General features: G+C 51.2%; 5 protein-coding genes across 5 annotated transcripts; 2 read left to right on the forward strand and 3 right to left on the reverse strand.

Moving 5' to 3' along the window:
• Window positions 1–381: 381 nt before the first annotated feature.
• PENARI_c010G07734 (uncharacterized protein) lies at window positions 382–2558 on the reverse strand (the record flags this gene model as incomplete). Its single annotated transcript, XM_022632305.1, has 6 exons — window positions 382–1532; window positions 1584–1933; window positions 1992–2159; window positions 2215–2284; window positions 2344–2378; window positions 2452–2558. The coding sequence occupies 6 exons, from the start codon at window positions 2556–2558 to the stop codon at window positions 382–384; spliced, it is 1881 nt and encodes a 626-aa protein (XP_022487925.1).
• A 605-nt stretch (window positions 2559–3163) lies between these two features.
• Window positions 3164–4001, forward strand: PENARI_c010G04856 (EXPERA domain-containing protein; the record flags this gene model as incomplete). Its single annotated transcript, XM_022632232.1, has 3 exons — window positions 3164–3368; window positions 3423–3866; window positions 3922–4001. 3 exons carry the CDS (start codon window positions 3164–3166, stop codon window positions 3999–4001), a joined length of 729 nt encoding a protein of 242 aa, XP_022487871.1.
• A 671-nt stretch (window positions 4002–4672) lies between these two features.
• Window positions 4673–9918, forward strand: PENARI_c010G12190 (uncharacterized protein; the record flags this gene model as incomplete). Its single annotated transcript, XM_022632449.1, has 2 exons — window positions 4673–9818; window positions 9875–9918. The coding sequence occupies 2 exons, from the start codon at window positions 4673–4675 to the stop codon at window positions 9916–9918; spliced, it is 5190 nt and encodes a 1729-aa protein (XP_022487932.1).
• A 604-nt stretch (window positions 9919–10522) lies between these two features.
• On the reverse strand, window positions 10523–14741 carry PENARI_c010G06335 (DEAD/DEAH box helicase; the record flags this gene model as incomplete). The annotated part of the gene is made up of 5 exons (XM_022632270.1): window positions 10523–10527; window positions 10759–10781; window positions 10833–11135; window positions 11825–14407; window positions 14476–14741. 5 exons carry the CDS (start codon window positions 14739–14741, stop codon window positions 10523–10525), a joined length of 3180 nt encoding a protein of 1059 aa, XP_022487913.1.
• A 407-nt stretch (window positions 14742–15148) lies between these two features.
• On the reverse strand, window positions 15149–16849 carry PENARI_c010G06967 (uncharacterized protein; the record flags this gene model as incomplete). The annotated part of the gene is made up of 3 exons (XM_022632281.1): window positions 15149–15908; window positions 15961–16533; window positions 16581–16849. The coding sequence occupies 3 exons, from the start codon at window positions 16847–16849 to the stop codon at window positions 15149–15151; spliced, it is 1602 nt and encodes a 533-aa protein (XP_022487853.1).
• Between the last annotated feature and the right edge of the window lie 1099 nt (window positions 16850–17948).

Raw genomic sequence — 17948 nt, forward strand, 5'->3', positions numbered from 1 at the left:
CGAACGATATCTACAACCAACCAACAGCCCATCAACAAAATAAATATTGAAATGGGGATGGCACGATGGCAGTCTGACATAGCAGACGGCTTGATATCAATGGAGACAGCACAACCAACCACTCCCATGTCCAGTGCAGACGTAGACAGCAGTCTCTGTAGGTGGCTATCGCACTAGAAATGAAGCTATATCATGAAAGAAGAATCTGGTGGAAAACTGTAGTAGGATGATGCTATCTCTAAGAAAAGACTGCATGCAAGCTTCCTAAGGCATTTGCGATACATCAGGTCACTAATACGCCACTGCCACGGGTTCCACCACTACAATATATAAAATCAAGATAAAGGCACGGGTATATTCAAACATAGAGAGCCAGCTCATCTACAAAACCGAAATACCACAGCAACGAATCCTAGCACTATCAACTCTGGCCGCACGACCCCACCACAAAGAAAGCAACTCTTCAACAAAGATGCGATCCGCAGCACTCCAAACATCAAGCCCCATCTCCGCCATATCCGCAACGGTAATCGTAACCAGCTCAGCGACATCACGATCTTCATAACTGGCTCGAGACCCAGCCTGCGAAGACGTATACGCACCAGATCGCTGGCGCAGGAGTGGGCTATGTCCATCGTCGCCGTGGATGGATTGGCGCGATATGGAGAGTGATAGGTCTGTATCATCATCTGCGGGATCATCGATGTATGGAGCATCATTGTACGAAGCGTCGTCTTCGTCGCCGCGGACCTCACTGTCGTTGCGGGCGATCGCGCCGGCTAGTGTTACGAAGATTTGGGAGGTTAGACGGCGGAAGTATGCCACCAGGGCGACTTCTGCTGGTTGTTGGGCCGGGTCTTCTGGATTGAAAGACCGACGCGTGGCAGAGGGGTGGGCAAGAGATTCGACGCTTGTGAGGAGGCGGGTATCTTGTTCTATTTGCTGTTCCTCTTCTTCCTCTGAGAGGCCGTCGCGGTTCTCGCCTGCGGATGCCCACCAGATGAACGAGGTGTAGGCGAGTCTTGTCCAGGAGAGGGGTTCGACGACGGAGCTGGAGGAGTAGGTTGAGTCTGCGTCTGAGGAGTCTGAGTCTGGGTCTGAATCTGGGGATGTGGGTCTATTGGAGAATTGCCGGATACCGCGACGGAGCATGGAGAAGCGGCGGGCGTCACGCTGGGTTGCTTTCAGGGGGATTTGTTGGGTTTGATTCGGTTTTGGGCCTGTTGCGTGGACCAGGGAGATTTTGGGGAAGGTTCGCTCGCTCGCGTGTTGCGTGTAAGGTGCGGGGAGGGTGATGAGGACGTCGAAGAGGTCCGGTTTCATTGTTAGGACTGTGTCTGTTGAGCAGGCGATCCAGCTTGGGTCCGTTTCCAAGTCTACGATGCTTCGGGAGGGGTCGAAGGAGGATAGGTAGGGGATGTCGTGGATGCCGACGTTGAAGAGGGGGCGTGGGCGGAGAGGTGGAATGCGATCTGAGGGGAGGAGCTCGAGGAGGGAGTTCGGTAATGAGGCTAAGAGAGATAGATCATATACTGATACCGGTTAGCAATTGGTTGGGTGTTATAAAGCCCGTGAGAGCTTACCATAGTTGCATGCAGTATGCACAGGAGCCTCGCCCATGAAGAGGATGCGTTTGCGCAGCAAAGCTGCTCTGTACAGAGGGAAGATCAAGGGTCCGAAGCAGTCCATAAGACCAGGGAGCGATGAAGCAGGGTGGAATGGCGTCAGGGCCGGTCTGAACGTCTCCAGCACCATTGCATCGCTAAAGGCGCGGGTGCGATTCGGGTTATCCGGCCGCTCGCCGGGGCGGAATCGGAGACTGGAGGGCGAGTCCATGGGGGAGTCGGGGGCTGAAGAGTCAGGCCCTCCTATCCGATATGACTCCCAATAGTCAGACATCGGCTGCATGTCCTCCATGTTCGCAGCGTATTTCCTATCAAGCATCTGTGTCAGTTGGGATTCCCATCCGCCGGGTGTCTGGAGATACGAACTGTGTCAGCTCCTTGAGCTTTGGGGCGTGTCGCCAACTCTTGCCCAATCTCCCTGTGCTGAGGGGGACGAGCACCCCGATCGCGAACATCTTCGCATTGCGTTCGGCCACCGTGGCGGGATAGTTGAGGAACGCGCTGATACCGGCATACTGTTCATGGACGAAGTACCTGGAGCGCGTCAGCAGGAGAGGACAAATAAACTGTAGGAGATCTTGAGACATACACCAGATCCTCTGTCACATTGTGTAGTCCCGATGGCAGTGATTTGTATTCCACCACCCCTTCAACCTCAACTATTCACGGGACAAGTCAGCCATGCGCGTCGACCTCGGTTAGATAGTTCATTGCTTACCTCCAGGGGCAGTTCGTTTCCACGAGACCACATATCTATTGTCGCAGCAGGTTAGCGATGGGTTCCTGAGCTATACAGCTGTGACCCAAGGAAAGGAGTAAGAATTACCCGGTCCTGATGTCGAAGCTGATCACAAACAGGGCGGCGATGCCCGGGGGTGACTCCATGGAGGAACGGTGAACATCAATGCCCAAGGGCCTAGATTCAGAAGTCATTGTGAGGGAGAATCATAGAGAGCGACTCCCTTTAAGAGGTCGGGGAATCACGGTAATGAGTTGAGGGGTGAACCTCGTAAGGTCCTTGGCTATGTGAAGTGCCTGAGGCAGAAACTCGGATCTATACTTTGCCATTTTGTGATCGCCAGATCTTTTCATCATGGTTTGGTTTGTGGCTATAGAGTAGAGGATAATCGTTGAATATAGGAACAATTGAAGCGAATGGTGGGTAGTTCGGTTTTCAATCTTGTTTCAGTAATTCAGTCTAACACATAGCCGTAACTAAGTTATAAGTTAAGTTATATATTGTTAACTTAGCCATATTGATGAATATGTTACAACTCCACCTCTACAGCTTATAGAGAATAGTGGAAAGACAGATAGCTTCAATGTCAATTTCCGCATAGTTCTCTTGATCACACCAATATTCCCACCTTACATGGACAATATATGAATGAGGTTGTTGATCCCCACTGCCTCCACCGCCCAGCCAAGCAAACATTTCGACGTCTTGTTGCCCATTGGACTTTCTATGTTTATATTGGGATCTGTCTACCTCGAGTCACTCGTCTAGATCAGGCTATCATCGTGTTAACTCTGGCACAATGCCTGACAGCTCCTCTCATCCCTATTTCCCCCTTGATGCCAACATTGTGGGTTATGAGCCCAACCAAACACCGCTTCTGGAGCTCCTCTTCTCCGCTGGTGGAGCTTGTACTATTCTCCTCGGTGTGACTTTTGCGTTGGCCAGTTATGTACGACCGACACTACGCTTGGCAGATCGAATCGCCATCCTGTGGTTTGTGCTCTGTGAGAAGCCAGTTGTGAGAGCCCCAGAAGAATGAACACTGACAAAAGGGTTAGCCGGAACATTGCATTGTTTCTTCGAGGGCTATTTCATGGTCCACCATGACCACATGGCGTCTGTCCAAGACCTATTCGGGCAACTATGGAAAGAATATGCCCTGTCCGATTCCCGATATATGACCTCGGACACGTTGGTCCTCTGCATGGAGACCATGACGGTGGTAAGTGGACTAGACCAACACGACGATTCACCGCTGATTCAACTCAAGCTTCTGTGGGGACCCCTGTGCTTTGCTGTTGCATACTTGACCGCAACCAGGCATTCCCTGCGCCACCCAATCCAGGTCATTGTGTGCATGAGCCATCTCTACGGCGACACGCTGTACTATGCGACCAGTCTGTTTGACCATGCCTATGGACGGCCGTATTGTCGACCGGAGCCGTATTATTTCTGGCTGTATTATTTCTTTATGAATTTCATTTGGATCGTGGTCCCGTTCTGTATGTTGTGCAGCTCCGGACCGTTATTCCCGTGTTGAGTGCTGACTTTTTTTAGACTACCTGTATAGCAGCATCACCACCATTTCGGCTGCTCTGAAGCGACACGAACGGTCGGCAGAACATAAGACTAAGTAGATTCTCTTTCGTCATAGCTTATATTGCGGAGGCGCCCTGTGGAGCAGGTTTGGGCCAGAACAGCGGCACAATAGAATAATTGACAATTATTCTCATTAAAAAAAAGAGGAAGAGAGGGATGGAATGACAGTGGGGGGTCCAAGCAATGGAGTAATTATGTATATAGAGAGAGATACAAATAGAAAAGAGCGAGAAGAGAGAATAGTACAGGTACAAGGGAATAGTAACAACTACTGAGGCGTTACCCTATGACGCTGCAGGATGGACCACCTGACGCGCAATCAATTTCTCATAATTTCCGAGTGATCTCCTCTTGTGATCGAAGATCGAGTTAGACCTGAGAGCTATCAGGTGCAAATCCTTGCGTGCTATAAGGTATGGCGATTGGGCACTCGGCATAGATCACCGTTTCCCAGCAACCAAGTTAGTGGCGAGAGAGGGGCTTATCGAGTCAGCCCCAACTTTGTTTATGATCCCTGAAGGCTTTGAGATCGTCAAATGCTTGACCTTCAATAATCCTAGACTGATCGGAGACTTCGCGGGTCAGGTTTCCTTCAGGTTTCCTCTGTGGTGAGTAAACAGTGACGTCGGATGTCAACAAACCGCGTTTCGGGTACGCAACGAAACACGACCTTTTGCTGAATGGCCTTTTCTCTCTGCAACAGATACCGATGCCGTCTCCTGCGACACCCAAACGCCCCTCCAACAGTGGAGGTACCGCGAAAGCCAAGCCACTCGACATCGGAGAGCCGCTGGGCGTCCACGACACAAACACCGTACGCTCCCGAGTACGAAAATGGCAACAACAAGGCGGCGGAGTGATCACGATCGATGACGTCTGCGCGAACGAAGATGAAAACTCCACGAAGACCAAACCGAAGCCAGCCAAAGCCAAGGCAGAAAAGCTGGAGCGACCGAACAAGGACAATCCCCCCGCGCTAAGGAAGCGCAGCCACAGCACGCCGCGCAAACGAGTGGTAAGCGACGAACACTGGAAAAAGACACGGAATCGAGCTTCGACGCAATCCTCGTCGCGCAACCTACCTCCACCCAAGCGCATATCCGAATACACCACGAATGATGGACAGCCGAGATCTTCGCGATCGAGGCGCAACGACAGCGAGGACGAGCGAGAGAAGGGCCAAGACGCCCCTCGATCCTCGAAGCGGAGCTCTGGGGCGGGCCCCAGATCCCAGGTTCGGGACTCGAAGTCCAGCACTCGCAATATCGATAAAATCACCGAGAGCGACTATGAGACAGACCACGGCAAGCCCGGGGAGCCCTCGGAACTCTCGGACAGGCATAGAAATCGGTCGCCTCCTCCCGAGGATGTATGGGCAGCGAGTGAAGCGGACTTCTCCGAGTTGTCAAAGAGGCGTGCTCGTGGTGCTCCGAAGCCGCCAAAAGGAGGCATATTCGCGCATATGATCGACGAGTCCAAGAAGATGTTTGGGAAGCCTGAGCCAGAGCCTCCTAGACCTACGCCTACTCCAACCACGGGCCGTGGAGCCAAGATCGAGGCGTGGCTGTCTGAGACACCAGACCCCTTTCTGGACGAAGTAGAGAACAAGAGTGATTTGCCAGCCCCCTTGGATCTAAAATCAGGCCGAGCAAGGCGGTCCAAGAGACTCGCAGATGGAGAATTACAAGCTGGCACCGATTCCGAACCATCAGTGATTAGCGAATCTCGGCCGAAGAGCGCTGTGAGCCGACACTCCAAAGGAAAGGAGAGCATCTGTTCAACCGACAAGCCGTCCAAGTCAGGGGAGCTTGATAGAGGCGAGGAGTCGAAACGATCAAGCATAGATAAGAGCTCGAAGTCATCAACCAAGAGCAAAGAAGAGAAGCCGGTCCAGGACAAGCCATATGAGGAAAGCATCGTACCCTCGGAGTCCGAAACCCAGCCCTTTTCCGAAGACTCTGAAGTTTCAGGCCATAATGCACCTGTGCCACTTGGCCGCAGCAAACCTTTCCCCAGCACCGGCTACCATCGACTATCGACGATTGCCTCGGTCGAAACTCTCAGCGCTACTCTTACAGATGGAACTGCACCCGCGCCAAAGAAGGCAACGACTGAAAAGCGCCAGTCGAAGATTGCAGAGGAAGCAGAAGAAGCAGAGAAGGAAGATCAATTTGATCCTGAATCCCTCCCGGTGGTCTCGTCACAGTTGAAACGAAGGCTCACAACCCACAATGATCTTATGTCTGTCCTATCAATTTCAACATCCCGAAGGGGAAGCACTCGATCTAATCGCAGTATCCGTACCAACAAAAGCCGACTGGCCCACGCGACGGTTGATGACCTGCTTCAAGAGCTCGTGGGCGATGAGACGAAGTATATGCGAGAGCTGAAGACATTGGTCGGTGGTGTCATCCCAGTACTCCTGACTTGCGTACTCTCTCGATCAGACTCGGCTATTGCCGCAGGTCTATTCCGCCCTTCTCTGGACCCTCAAGATGATGTGAACTTCTCGAAACCCATTGTCAATATGGGCGTTGCGATTGAGCGCCTGAAGAATCTGCACAAACGGATTCCTCAAGACAATGCGGATGCATTGCTTACCTGGGCGCAAGGTGCTCAGAGAGTCTACCGCGAGTACTTGAAGGCATGGCGACTTGGGTTCAAGGATGTTATTGTCAATCTCGCTCCACTTGAAGAGGATGAGGCCTCTCAAAATGCGGACACGAAGAGTCTGGACGAAGGCCTGGAACGAGACGAGAATGGCGATATCATCGATAGCGATGGAGAAAAGGTCGATGTCGCCTACCTCTTGAAGAGACCTCTAGTGCGACTCAAGTACTTGGCCAAGAGCTTCAAGGGGATTAATGTGCTGGAACCATCCACCAAGGCCGAGGAAATGGCCAATGCCTACCAGAGTCTTGTTTACGATGCCCGGAAACGTGTTCGAGATGAAAGAGCGAGATTGGAAGATGATTCCGCTGCTAGTATCGATCCAACCCGAACTAGAGACCCCATGACCTTGGGTGTCCTTCGGGGTATAACTGTTGATCAGACTCGTCGTGTCCGGGCTCGTGATTTCTTCAATCTATCTCTATACCACTCGAGTGGTCAGCTGGTGGACTGCCGGGCTGAGCTGTTGTACCGAGACAACACTCCGAGCAAAGGACCTGGAGGTGATCTACTCATTTGTGAGATCGATCACTCTGATCGCTGGCTGCTTTTCCCTCCCATGGATGTGCGATGTGTCTCAGCTCGCAGGGGAGAAACTAGACACGAGATCGTGCTTATGCTGCGCAGTGCACCCGAGGACACCACCAAGTACTGGCAAGAACTGATTTCACTCCGCATTGACGAAGAAGATGTCGGAGCTGAATGGATCCAATTGCTTGGTTCGGACCCTATCCCACCATCAATTTGTAGAAGCCAAAGCTTCATCAGCCGAGCCAAGCAGAATAGGGCCCGCAAGCCTACTGCCCATGGCTCTCCCCCTAGGGCACATCCCAATGACGTTGATGTTCCGATTGGCGAGAAGGCCACTGGAAGACGGCGCTCATCGACTCCAAAGGAACACTTCTCCGAGCCCAGTACTGTCAGCTCTGTTATTGACGCAAGAAGCTCTGTGTATTCCACAGCCACCCGGGAGACTGACTATACCACTGGAGGATCAGAGTTGTCAGCAAAGCCATCCCGGCCCGACCTACCTCTTCTTCCTTCCACAGACCCCCGGAACTCGCCTACTAGCCCCGACAAGTCTTCCACAGGACTCAAGCGATCCAAGGCTAAGAGACTTTCACGCTATGGCGAAAGCCCGGCTTCGGAGACTGTATCCCCAAACACTGTCGTATCTGACAAGCCGGATGACAGCACCATTGTGACTTTACCAGCGGTGGCTACACCGACACCAAGTACGCCGACAGCTACACCACCAACAACGGGCAGATTTTATGGTGGCGAGAAGTCCGACTTTGCGGACGCGGGTTCTCCAAGAGGAAAGCCCTCCAGAATTCCCCAGAAGACCCCGCAAAAGTCCCCGCAGAAGACGCCTGCTAGAGAATCGCCCGAACCTGAATCACCAAGGGTATCATCTGTGCCCTCGGCAGTTCTTCCTCTGATCCCCAAGATCCGAACTCCCAGTAGCCAGACGCATCTGTCTACACCTACGAGCATTGACGACGAGGAGGAAGACTATCCCCCGCTGGATGCTCTTCCAGAGCGCGAAGTCCCGGAAACGCCGACAAAATCCAAGAGGAAGAAGTCCCGCAGGAGGCCCAAGTCCTCCGATGACAGTCCTCCGCCTCCCCCGCCTCATCGATCACCTAGCCCTTCCACTGGCAAGCGTTCGAGCGCTCCTGTCCTCACTTCCAGTAGCGGTGGGCTCAAGCGTCGTGGCTCTTCTCCCCTAAAGCACGAGTATGAGCCTTCGACCGCTTCGGACTACACGGAGACTGATTCGGACGCGTCGACTGTCCGACACTACACCTACTCATCATCGGAGTACTCACGATCCGCTAGATCATCTGATTCGGAGGACGACTACTCATCGGTATCCGACGAAGATGAAGATTACCAAGATACTCCCAAGGCTAGAGTGGCCGAATCAACTCTCGAGGGCAGTTCTCTCTCGCCTTCCAACTCTGCGTCGCAAGGTGGCTACCGTGCTGTGCCACTGCAGCCAACAAAGACATCCAAAACAATTGCGGGTGTCTTTGTTTGGTCCGACAAAGGAAGCTGGGAGACTGTGCTTCCTGACGACTGCGACATTATTGTCAGTCCTGGTCTGATTGAAGCCTTCAAGATGGGATCTGATCCCAATTCATCATCAAGACCACTCATTTCTCTCGAACTTACACCACTCGTTCCTATCCGCCGTGGCACTGCCATCGACATTAGCATTCGCTCTCCCCCCACTGAGCGGTCCAAGATCACATCCAGTAATAACATTATGTTCCGCTCGCGCAGTCCCGAAGACTGCGATACCCTCTACGGCCTCATCAACCAAGCAAGAATCAACAATCCAACCTACATCGCCCTCCAAAACGCCCGCGGACCATTCAATGGCCACCCCGTTGCATCCTTCGAGCCCGCCACAAAATCCAGCGGAGGCCTCTTCGGCTGGCCCCGCCGCAGAAAGAGTTACCGCGCCTCAAGCTCCCCCCGCTCCCTGGCTGAAGGATCCGAAAGCAGCGTAGGAACCATGAGCAGCGCCTTCTCCGCATTGAAGCGCTTCGGCGCCGGCAGCAAGATGTTCAACATCTCCCGCTCAACCATCGAATCCCGCAACGGCCGCGAAGGCAGCATCCACTCCGGCTCCGGCGATTCCGGCACAAACCCATCTCCCAACTCGGGCATCGGCCGCATAGCGGCAGCAATCAAGGGTGCTGACGGCATCGGCCTCTCAAACGCCAAGATCCGCCTCTACGCCCGCGAATCCGCCTCTAAATGGCGCGATATGGGCGCCGCCCGCATGACCATTATGCCCGCTCCACCCAAGAATACCTCTCGCCCCAGCACAGCAGTCAGCGGCCGCAGCGATAGCAGTTTACAGAGGGGTGATACAGACGGCACGAGTAGCAGCTCACCACCCACCTCAGGTGCAGCCTCTCCACGCCGTGGCATTGAGACAGAGAAGCGTATTGTCATCCGCGGCAAGACTCGCGGTGAGACACTATTAGATGTCTGTCTAGGCGAAAATGCCTTTGAGCGCATTGCTCGTACGGGTATTGCCGTTTCAATTCGCGAAGAGAATGAAGACGGCTCCGTGGCTAAGAAGGGCGGTGTCGCTACGGGCTCTGGCAAGATTTTCATGATCCAAATGAAGAGTGAAGCTGAGGCGGCTTATACCTTTGGGCTTGTTGGTAAGCTCAGGTATTAGCTACTGGAGGTTATGAGTGTATGTGTGGACGAGGGATAGATGTGAATACGGACATGGATATGTATTTGGGCGGTGTATTGTGATTGTGCTGGCTGGCCTTTGTCTTTCTTTTCAACGTTTCCTTTCTCTCTTTTCTTTTCTCTGTCACTCATGTATATCGTCAGTCACTTAATGGCTCCTATTTTATAAATATTATATCTTCCCGTCTGTGGATTTTTCTCAGATATACTTTCGCAGCACGCTGTTTACATTGTGCAATTCTATCCCGTCAACTGTATACGAACTTCTCTCATTGGATCGAAGTACATTGCTGACACTATGCGGCGTGTGGTGTACCTTCATATGTAGGACAACTTATACTGGAGAATACATTTAATCAAATAGAATCCCCGCAGTATTGTAACTAGATTTACATTGATACATGGAGTATTATGGGAGCAAGCATTGATAGTCTAGACCAACCCAAGAAAACGTTCAAATATAGTTTGCGGCTCTTGGAAATAAGGTTCGGGAAAGAACCAAAGAGTGCGGGGCAATATCACTCCCCGTTGTTGACCTTTGGAACATGTAATATTTCGAAACTAGGATATGAAGTAACTCCGAACTAAATCAGTAGCTTTTCTGAAAAAATGAGCAAAATGTTCAGCATGGTACGGCTGAAGAATTTGCATCAATTAGTCCGTCCAATCATTCTGCCAGTACCAGCATTGAAGAGCCTTTGCAAATTCCCAATACTCAGGATACCACTCACTCAATTCCCAATTAATAATAGCAGCCACAATTTCATCTCTCACCATAATATTCCGAGGATGGAAATCTCCACGTGTAACCAAAACGCGGTGCGATTCAATAAGCATTCCCTTCAAGAGGTTCCGAATATGGCGTTTGGCGTTGTCTTTGAATAGAATTCAACATAAACTCACCTTTATCAAGCGACTTCTCTAGGCTATGATCAGTAACTGGGCCATGATCTACAGTCAAATATAGTTGCTTTCACCCAAGTAGCGGATCTCTTGGATATAGCCCGAAAGCTGCTTTGTGATACGGGCTTTGGTCGCGACATCCAAATGAGTCCCAGGCACCATAGAGCGTTTTGACTTCAATGAAGCCCATAAAGATATAGGTGTCATACAGGCCTCCGTAGAGGGGCACCACAATCAACGGACCATGGTATAAAAAAGGGAATACCCTAGGGACGGGGATCTCTGTGTTCTCTGCAACATAAATCAGGTTTTTGGTCTCGATGAAGTCGATATGAGTACCAAACTTGACGACGACGCCAGGTGATATCTTAACAATTCTGACATCGTGGGTAAAGGCCCGATGTTTTCACTTTTTAAGCTCCGTGATAGTCTCGGGGGGATGGGAAGCAAAGCCCAGACGTAGAGTAATGTATAGTCAGCTGAGGCTCGGAAGTGGGAGGGTTGGGNGGGGGGGGGGGGTTTGTGGGGGGAAGCGCTCAAGTCCGGTTCTACAACCGGTGTCTAACACGGGCGTCTAAGCCCATGTTACCTATTGTCTATGTACTTTTCAAATCCCTTTGAACTTCACCTAAATGTCCAAAACTGTCTCAAGAAAGCTAAGACATCCTGATTCATATTTTACATGTGTCTGGCATCTGAACACTGTGCATGTAACGCTCATCACACCCAGTGCAGGAGGATCCCCTTGTATACTTGACTTTATCGTTCTACATTCAGGGCAAGTCTTCGACAAGTCTTATATTAACTCAGACTAACCAAAGCGCCTTTGGATTTGTTATTGTCTCTAGATTGCAGAGAACCCAAGGAAATACCCAGACAGTAAGTATACTGTTGACTGTAGATAGTTCTATTGATGTATTTGAGTATCTGTATATACAGGTAAACAAGTAACCTAGATGGAGATCAGCAATAACAAGACGCCAACGCCGATAACCATGCCATCCCATCCCACCGAATCCAGCATTATGTACTCATCTCCGCACCACTAGTCTTCTTGAACACATACCCAATCATGTTACACTCATCCTTAAGTAAAGAGACAAGCACATCATCATCAATAGCAGCCTCGAGATCCTCATCGACACCAGCAGCACCGGCTTCACCGGAAAGGAGAGATGGATCGATATGCGAGTACTGCGCCAGAGACTGATGCATCTTATCTTTCTGGCCCCGGGATTTATCAGTCCCCTTCTTGCCCTTAGCAGTTCTCTTCCAAGCCCGATCTCGGATTGCCCTTTCCTGCTTCTCCATATCAACTTTAGAAGCTTTGATAAGGGTCATCGGATCTGGCAACTCGTCCGAATCATAATCCTCATCCGACAGGGGCTCTGAAAGCTCAGACAGCTCAGAACCATCACCATCACCGGTGGAAGGAGTGGCAGCACCAGAAGAGGATCCAGAAGCAGGGGTCAGCCCCGTCCCACCGCAAGTACAACCCAACAAGTCGTGAGTCTGACACCCACTTTCCTCATCAAGACGGAACAAATCTTTCAGTTCCGCTGCAGAGAATTGCGCAACACTGTTATTCTTGTCTTGCATCACACTATCCGCAAGACCCAACTTCGTCACCTGTCTTTGCCAGATCTTCTCTTCGAGACTACCCTTCAGCAGAACACGATAGATCCGACAAGGCCGTTTCTGGCCGTCACGGTGGATCCGAGCCATGGCCTGGATATCCGTTGCGGGATTCCAGTCAACATCGAAGAGAATGAGGCGGCTTGCGCCAATGAGGTTGAGACCTGTACCGCCTGCCTTTGCTGAGAGGAGGAATGCGAAACAGGAGCTTGCGGGGAGACGGTTGAAGTCGTCGACCAGGCCTTGGCGCTTTTGGGCGGGCGTGCTTCCATCTAGGCGGAGGTAGGGGAGGCCCAGAGAGGATAGGAGGGTGGAGAGGAGAGTGAGCGTTGATGTGTAGTTTGAGACCAGGACGATTTTTTCGTCTGTGGTATTGCGCATGCTGTCGAGGAGTTGGTCTAGGACGCGGATTTTCGCGCTAGAAGAAGGAGAAAGGTGTCGGTGCAGGTTTGGGGGAATAGATTCAAGTAGGGCGGCGATTGTTTCGTTTGGAGAGTTGTCTTTGTTTTTGGCTGTTAACAGGGACGGGCTGTTACACAGTTTCTTAAGGATGGTAATCAGTTTCAGGGCACTTTCGGTATTTCCCATGGCGTATTGGAAGACTGGAGAGGCGAGGACACTCTTGTAGATGGTTGCTTGAGGCCGCGTTGGTTTGCAGAACAAGACATATTCCGACTTCGGTGGGAGGTATTTGGCGAGTATGTCTGCTGTTCGGCGGAGCATGAATTTCGAAGTGAGTTCCCTCAGCTCCTCACCTCTCGATTCTCCCTTCTCGATCTCTTTGCTTGTGGCTTCCGGCTGTCGACTTCGAACGATTGGCGTTTCAAATTCTTTGATGAAGGACTTGAAATTGCCTAGAATGCCGGGATTGACCAGATCCACGGCTGCAAAGAATTCCCTCAGGTCGTTTTGGATTGGCGTGCCAGACAGAATGACTCTCTTTGCAGCATTGAGCGACTGGATCGCCTGACCACTCTTGTTCTGCAACGTCTTCAGTCTGTGACCTTCATCCGCAATGATGATATCAATTCCAGAGCTATTGGCCAAAGCCTCCTGCACCGTCCTCAGCTTCTCATACCCGACAATCATGATACTGTAAGCCCGCCCTTTAGTAAAATCGGTCAAACGTTTCTGCTTGTCATCAAAGACAAAGACACCAATGCGCTCATTGCCCAACCACTTGCGGAACTCCTTCCGCCAGTTATTGATCAAAGTAACGGGACAAACAATCAAAGCCTTCTTAATGACAGGCGCATCCTCAAAGACAGGATTCTGCTTAAGCAAAGTCCAAAGCAGCGTAATAGTCTGCAAAGTCTTGCCCAATCCCATATCATCAGCAAGGATAGCGCCTTCGCCATTGAAAGACCTCATTCCCATAACACACTCATACAGAAACTGGACACCCTCCCGCTGATGCGGCCGTAAATTTTTACACAAAATCGGATCAACAACGACATCAACAACTTGTCTCCCCTTGGGTACTGACTTCGGCCGTGGCATAACCAACGCCCCAGGTGCCTTGGGATCATGACGCGGAATGACCTTCCCAGCAACCTTTGGAACAACAGTATTCTCGAGCAACGGCTTCTTGTACGCCGAAAATGCCGCAGGTGCGTTCCCCGGGTTCGCAGAGGGATTAGTCACCAATGCCAGCGAACGCTTGAGAGACTGAGTCCGCTCAGCGGCAGTCGGGATTGATTTCTGCGCCTGAATTTTCTTCCGCGCAGGAAGCGCTTCTTTCTTCGACGCCACGGGTGCAGACACCGGCGCCGGGCCCGGTTTGCTGCTTTTTAGGAACCCTCTACCAGAGAGGTATTCCGAACGGGGAATCTCGGAATCAACCTCGACTTCTTTGCCAGAAATGGAAAGCGTTGTTCCTGGCTCCAGTCTGGATTCGTGCATTTTGTGTCCCATCTCTTTTCCTGCTAAGTCTCGTAGGTAGACGAACCCTCCACGTGCGGAGAGAATCCCATCTCCATCCCATGTTTTATGCTTTTTGGCAGTTGGTTTCCGCCTGCTTTTGTTAGCTGAATTCGATATTGGGGCTTGGCCCTGTGGGGTGGACGCCGGTCCAGGACCTACCAAAGGACATTGAAATATTTCTCGTCTGTTGAGTCATCATTGAGCGATTCCACCGAGGATGATGTTGAACTATTTGTCCCTTTATTGTTGACTTGTACGAGTGGCTTCCGGCTGGCTAGCGGTGTTGATTTCGCGTCCGGGTCGGGTGTGGGTTCGTCGCTGAGCAAGCGGGGCTTTTTGGCGGGAGGAACGGAATCATCGATGTTCTCGGTCGAGGATGGGACTGGATTCCTAATCAAAGGAGACTTGAAGGGTTTGAACACCATGGTTGTGCTGGTCTTTGTGAAGATTGTGTTGGGTCAACGCGAAGTCGCGGGACGCGTGATCACGTGCCACATTAATAGATCGTTCGGATTGCAAGGGATTGGTCTAGAACAGCACCAGATTGATAAAATTAACTCTTTTTAAGATGGAGCCTACAGATCTTGGCACGGAAGGTGGATATTCAGACTAAAAGAGTGTATTCCATCAAATGGATATGAAAATTATGCTTTTAGCTATGTATAGCGTCAAACTCGACACAATTAGAAATGTACAAAGGGGTGTATAAAACGTCAATGTGGAATCATGAAAAAGGAGCATCTGATCGTGCAAAGATCATCAGTGAAGAAAAAGTATGCCAAACAAAATGGTATATATAAAACAATCCTCCCAATCTCTATTCTCGGCTGATTTATTTCGCGTCATCCGCCAATGCTTTGTCAGTCAAAGGGACGTGCTTGGGACCCTCGTAGGAGCCCTGGTGGATAAACCACCAGATGCCAACGAAAACGGTCAAGCCACCAGTCATCAGACTGGCATAGTTCATGTTGGCAGCGGTGACCTCCTTGGCGAAGGGGAAGCAGAAAATGACGACAAAGGCAAGAATATAGATACAGGCCAGTGTGTTGACGACGTAACCGATCTTGTTGTTCATAAAGAAGTATCCAGGAACGAAAGACGAGCGGCGGGTCATGATGTGAGGGAAGATAGCCAAGAAGTACGACAGACTGGACAGCTGCACGAAGCAACCAACAAAGGCGCTGAAAGCAGTTCGCGAGCCGAGGTATATGCAGGCCAGGATGGTGACTACGCCTCCGCATGCCAAAGTGGCGTTGAAGGGGTTGCCGAAGGTTGGGCTGATGCGTCCAAGCCAGCCAGAGAAGGGGGTAGCACGATCGCGGGAGATCGTCCACAGTGTGCGGCCGGCGGTGATATAGCAGCCAGAGGCGGTAATCAAGGTGGGCAAGAAGGCGACAATCAGGAGACCAAGAGCACCGCCTCGGGTTCCGGTAGCTTGTTGGTAGATCGTGGCCAAGGGGAAGTTGTACGGGGAACTGATAACCGCGGGAAGGTCATTGATGGAGTAGAAGATAGCGACCATGTAGAGGACACCAGTGACGAAACCGACAGCCATTTGGGCAAGGACAGCCTTGGGAATGTTACGGCTCGGCCTAAAAAATCAAGTCAGCTTTGGTGTCAAAGGGATATAGAAGGAATACTCACTTGGGGATCTCCTCAGCCAAGTGGGATGAACAGTCAGGGGTGCCGACACTGTAGGCACCGTTGAGCATACCAGCGACGAAAACAAAGCCCGTCTGTGTGTAGCCAGTACCATTGTCGAACTCAGCCCACACCTGGTGATTGGACGCATAGGGAGTGCCATTCACATGAGGCATCACGGCGCACACGATGATTGTGATGAACACACCAGCGAGAATGAAGAACATTCCGAGGTTACCAATGTATGGCAGGAACCGGTTCATGAAGAGCACGATGCAGCAGCAGAACCACGTGCAAAGAAGGAAGGCGATAAAAGTATTCCATGTAGAAGGGGTGAAGTCGGGGTGGGTCATCATATACATGGACACCGTCTGCTGAGCCATGATCAAAGACATCGAGGCGGCACCAAGAACCCACGCGAGACAGTTCCACCATCCTGCGAAGAAACCACACACGCGACCGTACTTGCCAGCGGTGACAGAGGCCCAGTGGTAGACACCACTAGATGAGGGCATACCCGATGCCAGTTCGGCAATGGACGCGGCGACCAACCAGTAACAAAAAGACACGGCAATGCTGCAAGGGGTCAGATGTGGTTATGGTATGGCTGAGGGGAGTCATACAATTCATAGATAGTGCCGGCAAGTCCACCATTGGTCAGGGCAGTGGTAACACTACCACCTTGGGCGATCCAGGTGTTTCCGGTAGTCACGGCCACAGCACAAATACTGATCAGACTGAAGTTCCGCTCGACTTCCTGGCGATGACCAGAAGCATTCACCAATTCTCCATCCTGGGCATCGTGGTCGTAGAGGTGATCCGGGGAGGGCGCCACCTCCTTCTCAGGGCCTGAATAGGCCTGCTTGTCAGACGTTTCCATTTCGATCGACATGTCGGGAGTTGATATCCCTAGAATCCACAATACTCCTTTCCAAATGACGGTAAAGGAGAGTCAGACTTCCGTTCACTCTCCTGTTATAAAGGAATGGAATAGAGAGTGGAAGAGCAAGAATTCGAAACAAAAAGGGATCCCGTGGATATATGGGGAGTACAAGCATGAGCCGAACCCAGTCGGCTTGTCGCGACCATGAAATCCATCCCGACTCCACCCCCTATATTCTCAATCTCCAACCAATAATCGGTCGCTATGAATATCATTCGGTGGCTAACTTGTTCATAGTGGGCCGCTCCGAGAATGCAATTGGGCAAAATCGGAGGCGAACAACGGAAACTCTGCTGGAACGCGGAGGGTGTGCATTGCGCTTAACCCAGAAGGGGAGCTTCAGCAGAAAGGATTTTCCCATCACTGTAACCTGTTCTTGGCACACTCATGTTTAGACTTGCATCTCTGTATCTTTCCTTTTCGAGTCTACTCAACGGGAGATTGACGATTCCGGGGCACTCTGTTTGGTGGGGTGATGTGCGAACCCCCCTCCCAGCTATGGCCATTGCAGTGTCGCGATGTATCCAATACTCTAAACCAATGTCCACATTCAGCTTAGTAGACTGAAACTGAAACTCGATGCATCTCGGAGATATTCGAAGCACTTGCATCGATGCAAGACTTATTCCCACATGTCCACCTGTCCACCTTTCCATATTACAAGCTACATACGTACTCCTTGCTCCGAAATCGCCCCCGAGATTCCCTCGTCTAATTTTTGAGGCGCAATCAAAAGGTATATAGGTGAAACAAGTCCAATGTAAAAGCCTAGGACATATATTCATAGTGGGCTAGCTGAAGGTTGCTGGTGCTCAACGGGCATAAGGTCGCACCAGGAACATAGTGGGACCTTGTTTTCTGAACAACGCGACCCAGTCATAAAAGATAGTAGCAGTCAATGTGGACACAATAATCTATGTCTGGAAGACTAATGCGACCGGGCGTCAAAGGTTTCGGGGCGGTCTTAAGTTAAGATAGCCCTGTGGTCTGTGACTGTACCCAAATAAGTATCAATTCCAGATGGCTTCATCAAGTGGACACCATAACC

This window comes from Penicillium arizonense (assembly GCF_001773325.1).
Source record: "Penicillium arizonense strain CBS 141311 chromosome Unknown PENARI_contig010, whole genome shotgun sequence".
In the NCBI taxonomy this organism is placed as follows: Eukaryota; Fungi; Ascomycota; class Eurotiomycetes; order Eurotiales; family Aspergillaceae; genus Penicillium; species Penicillium arizonense.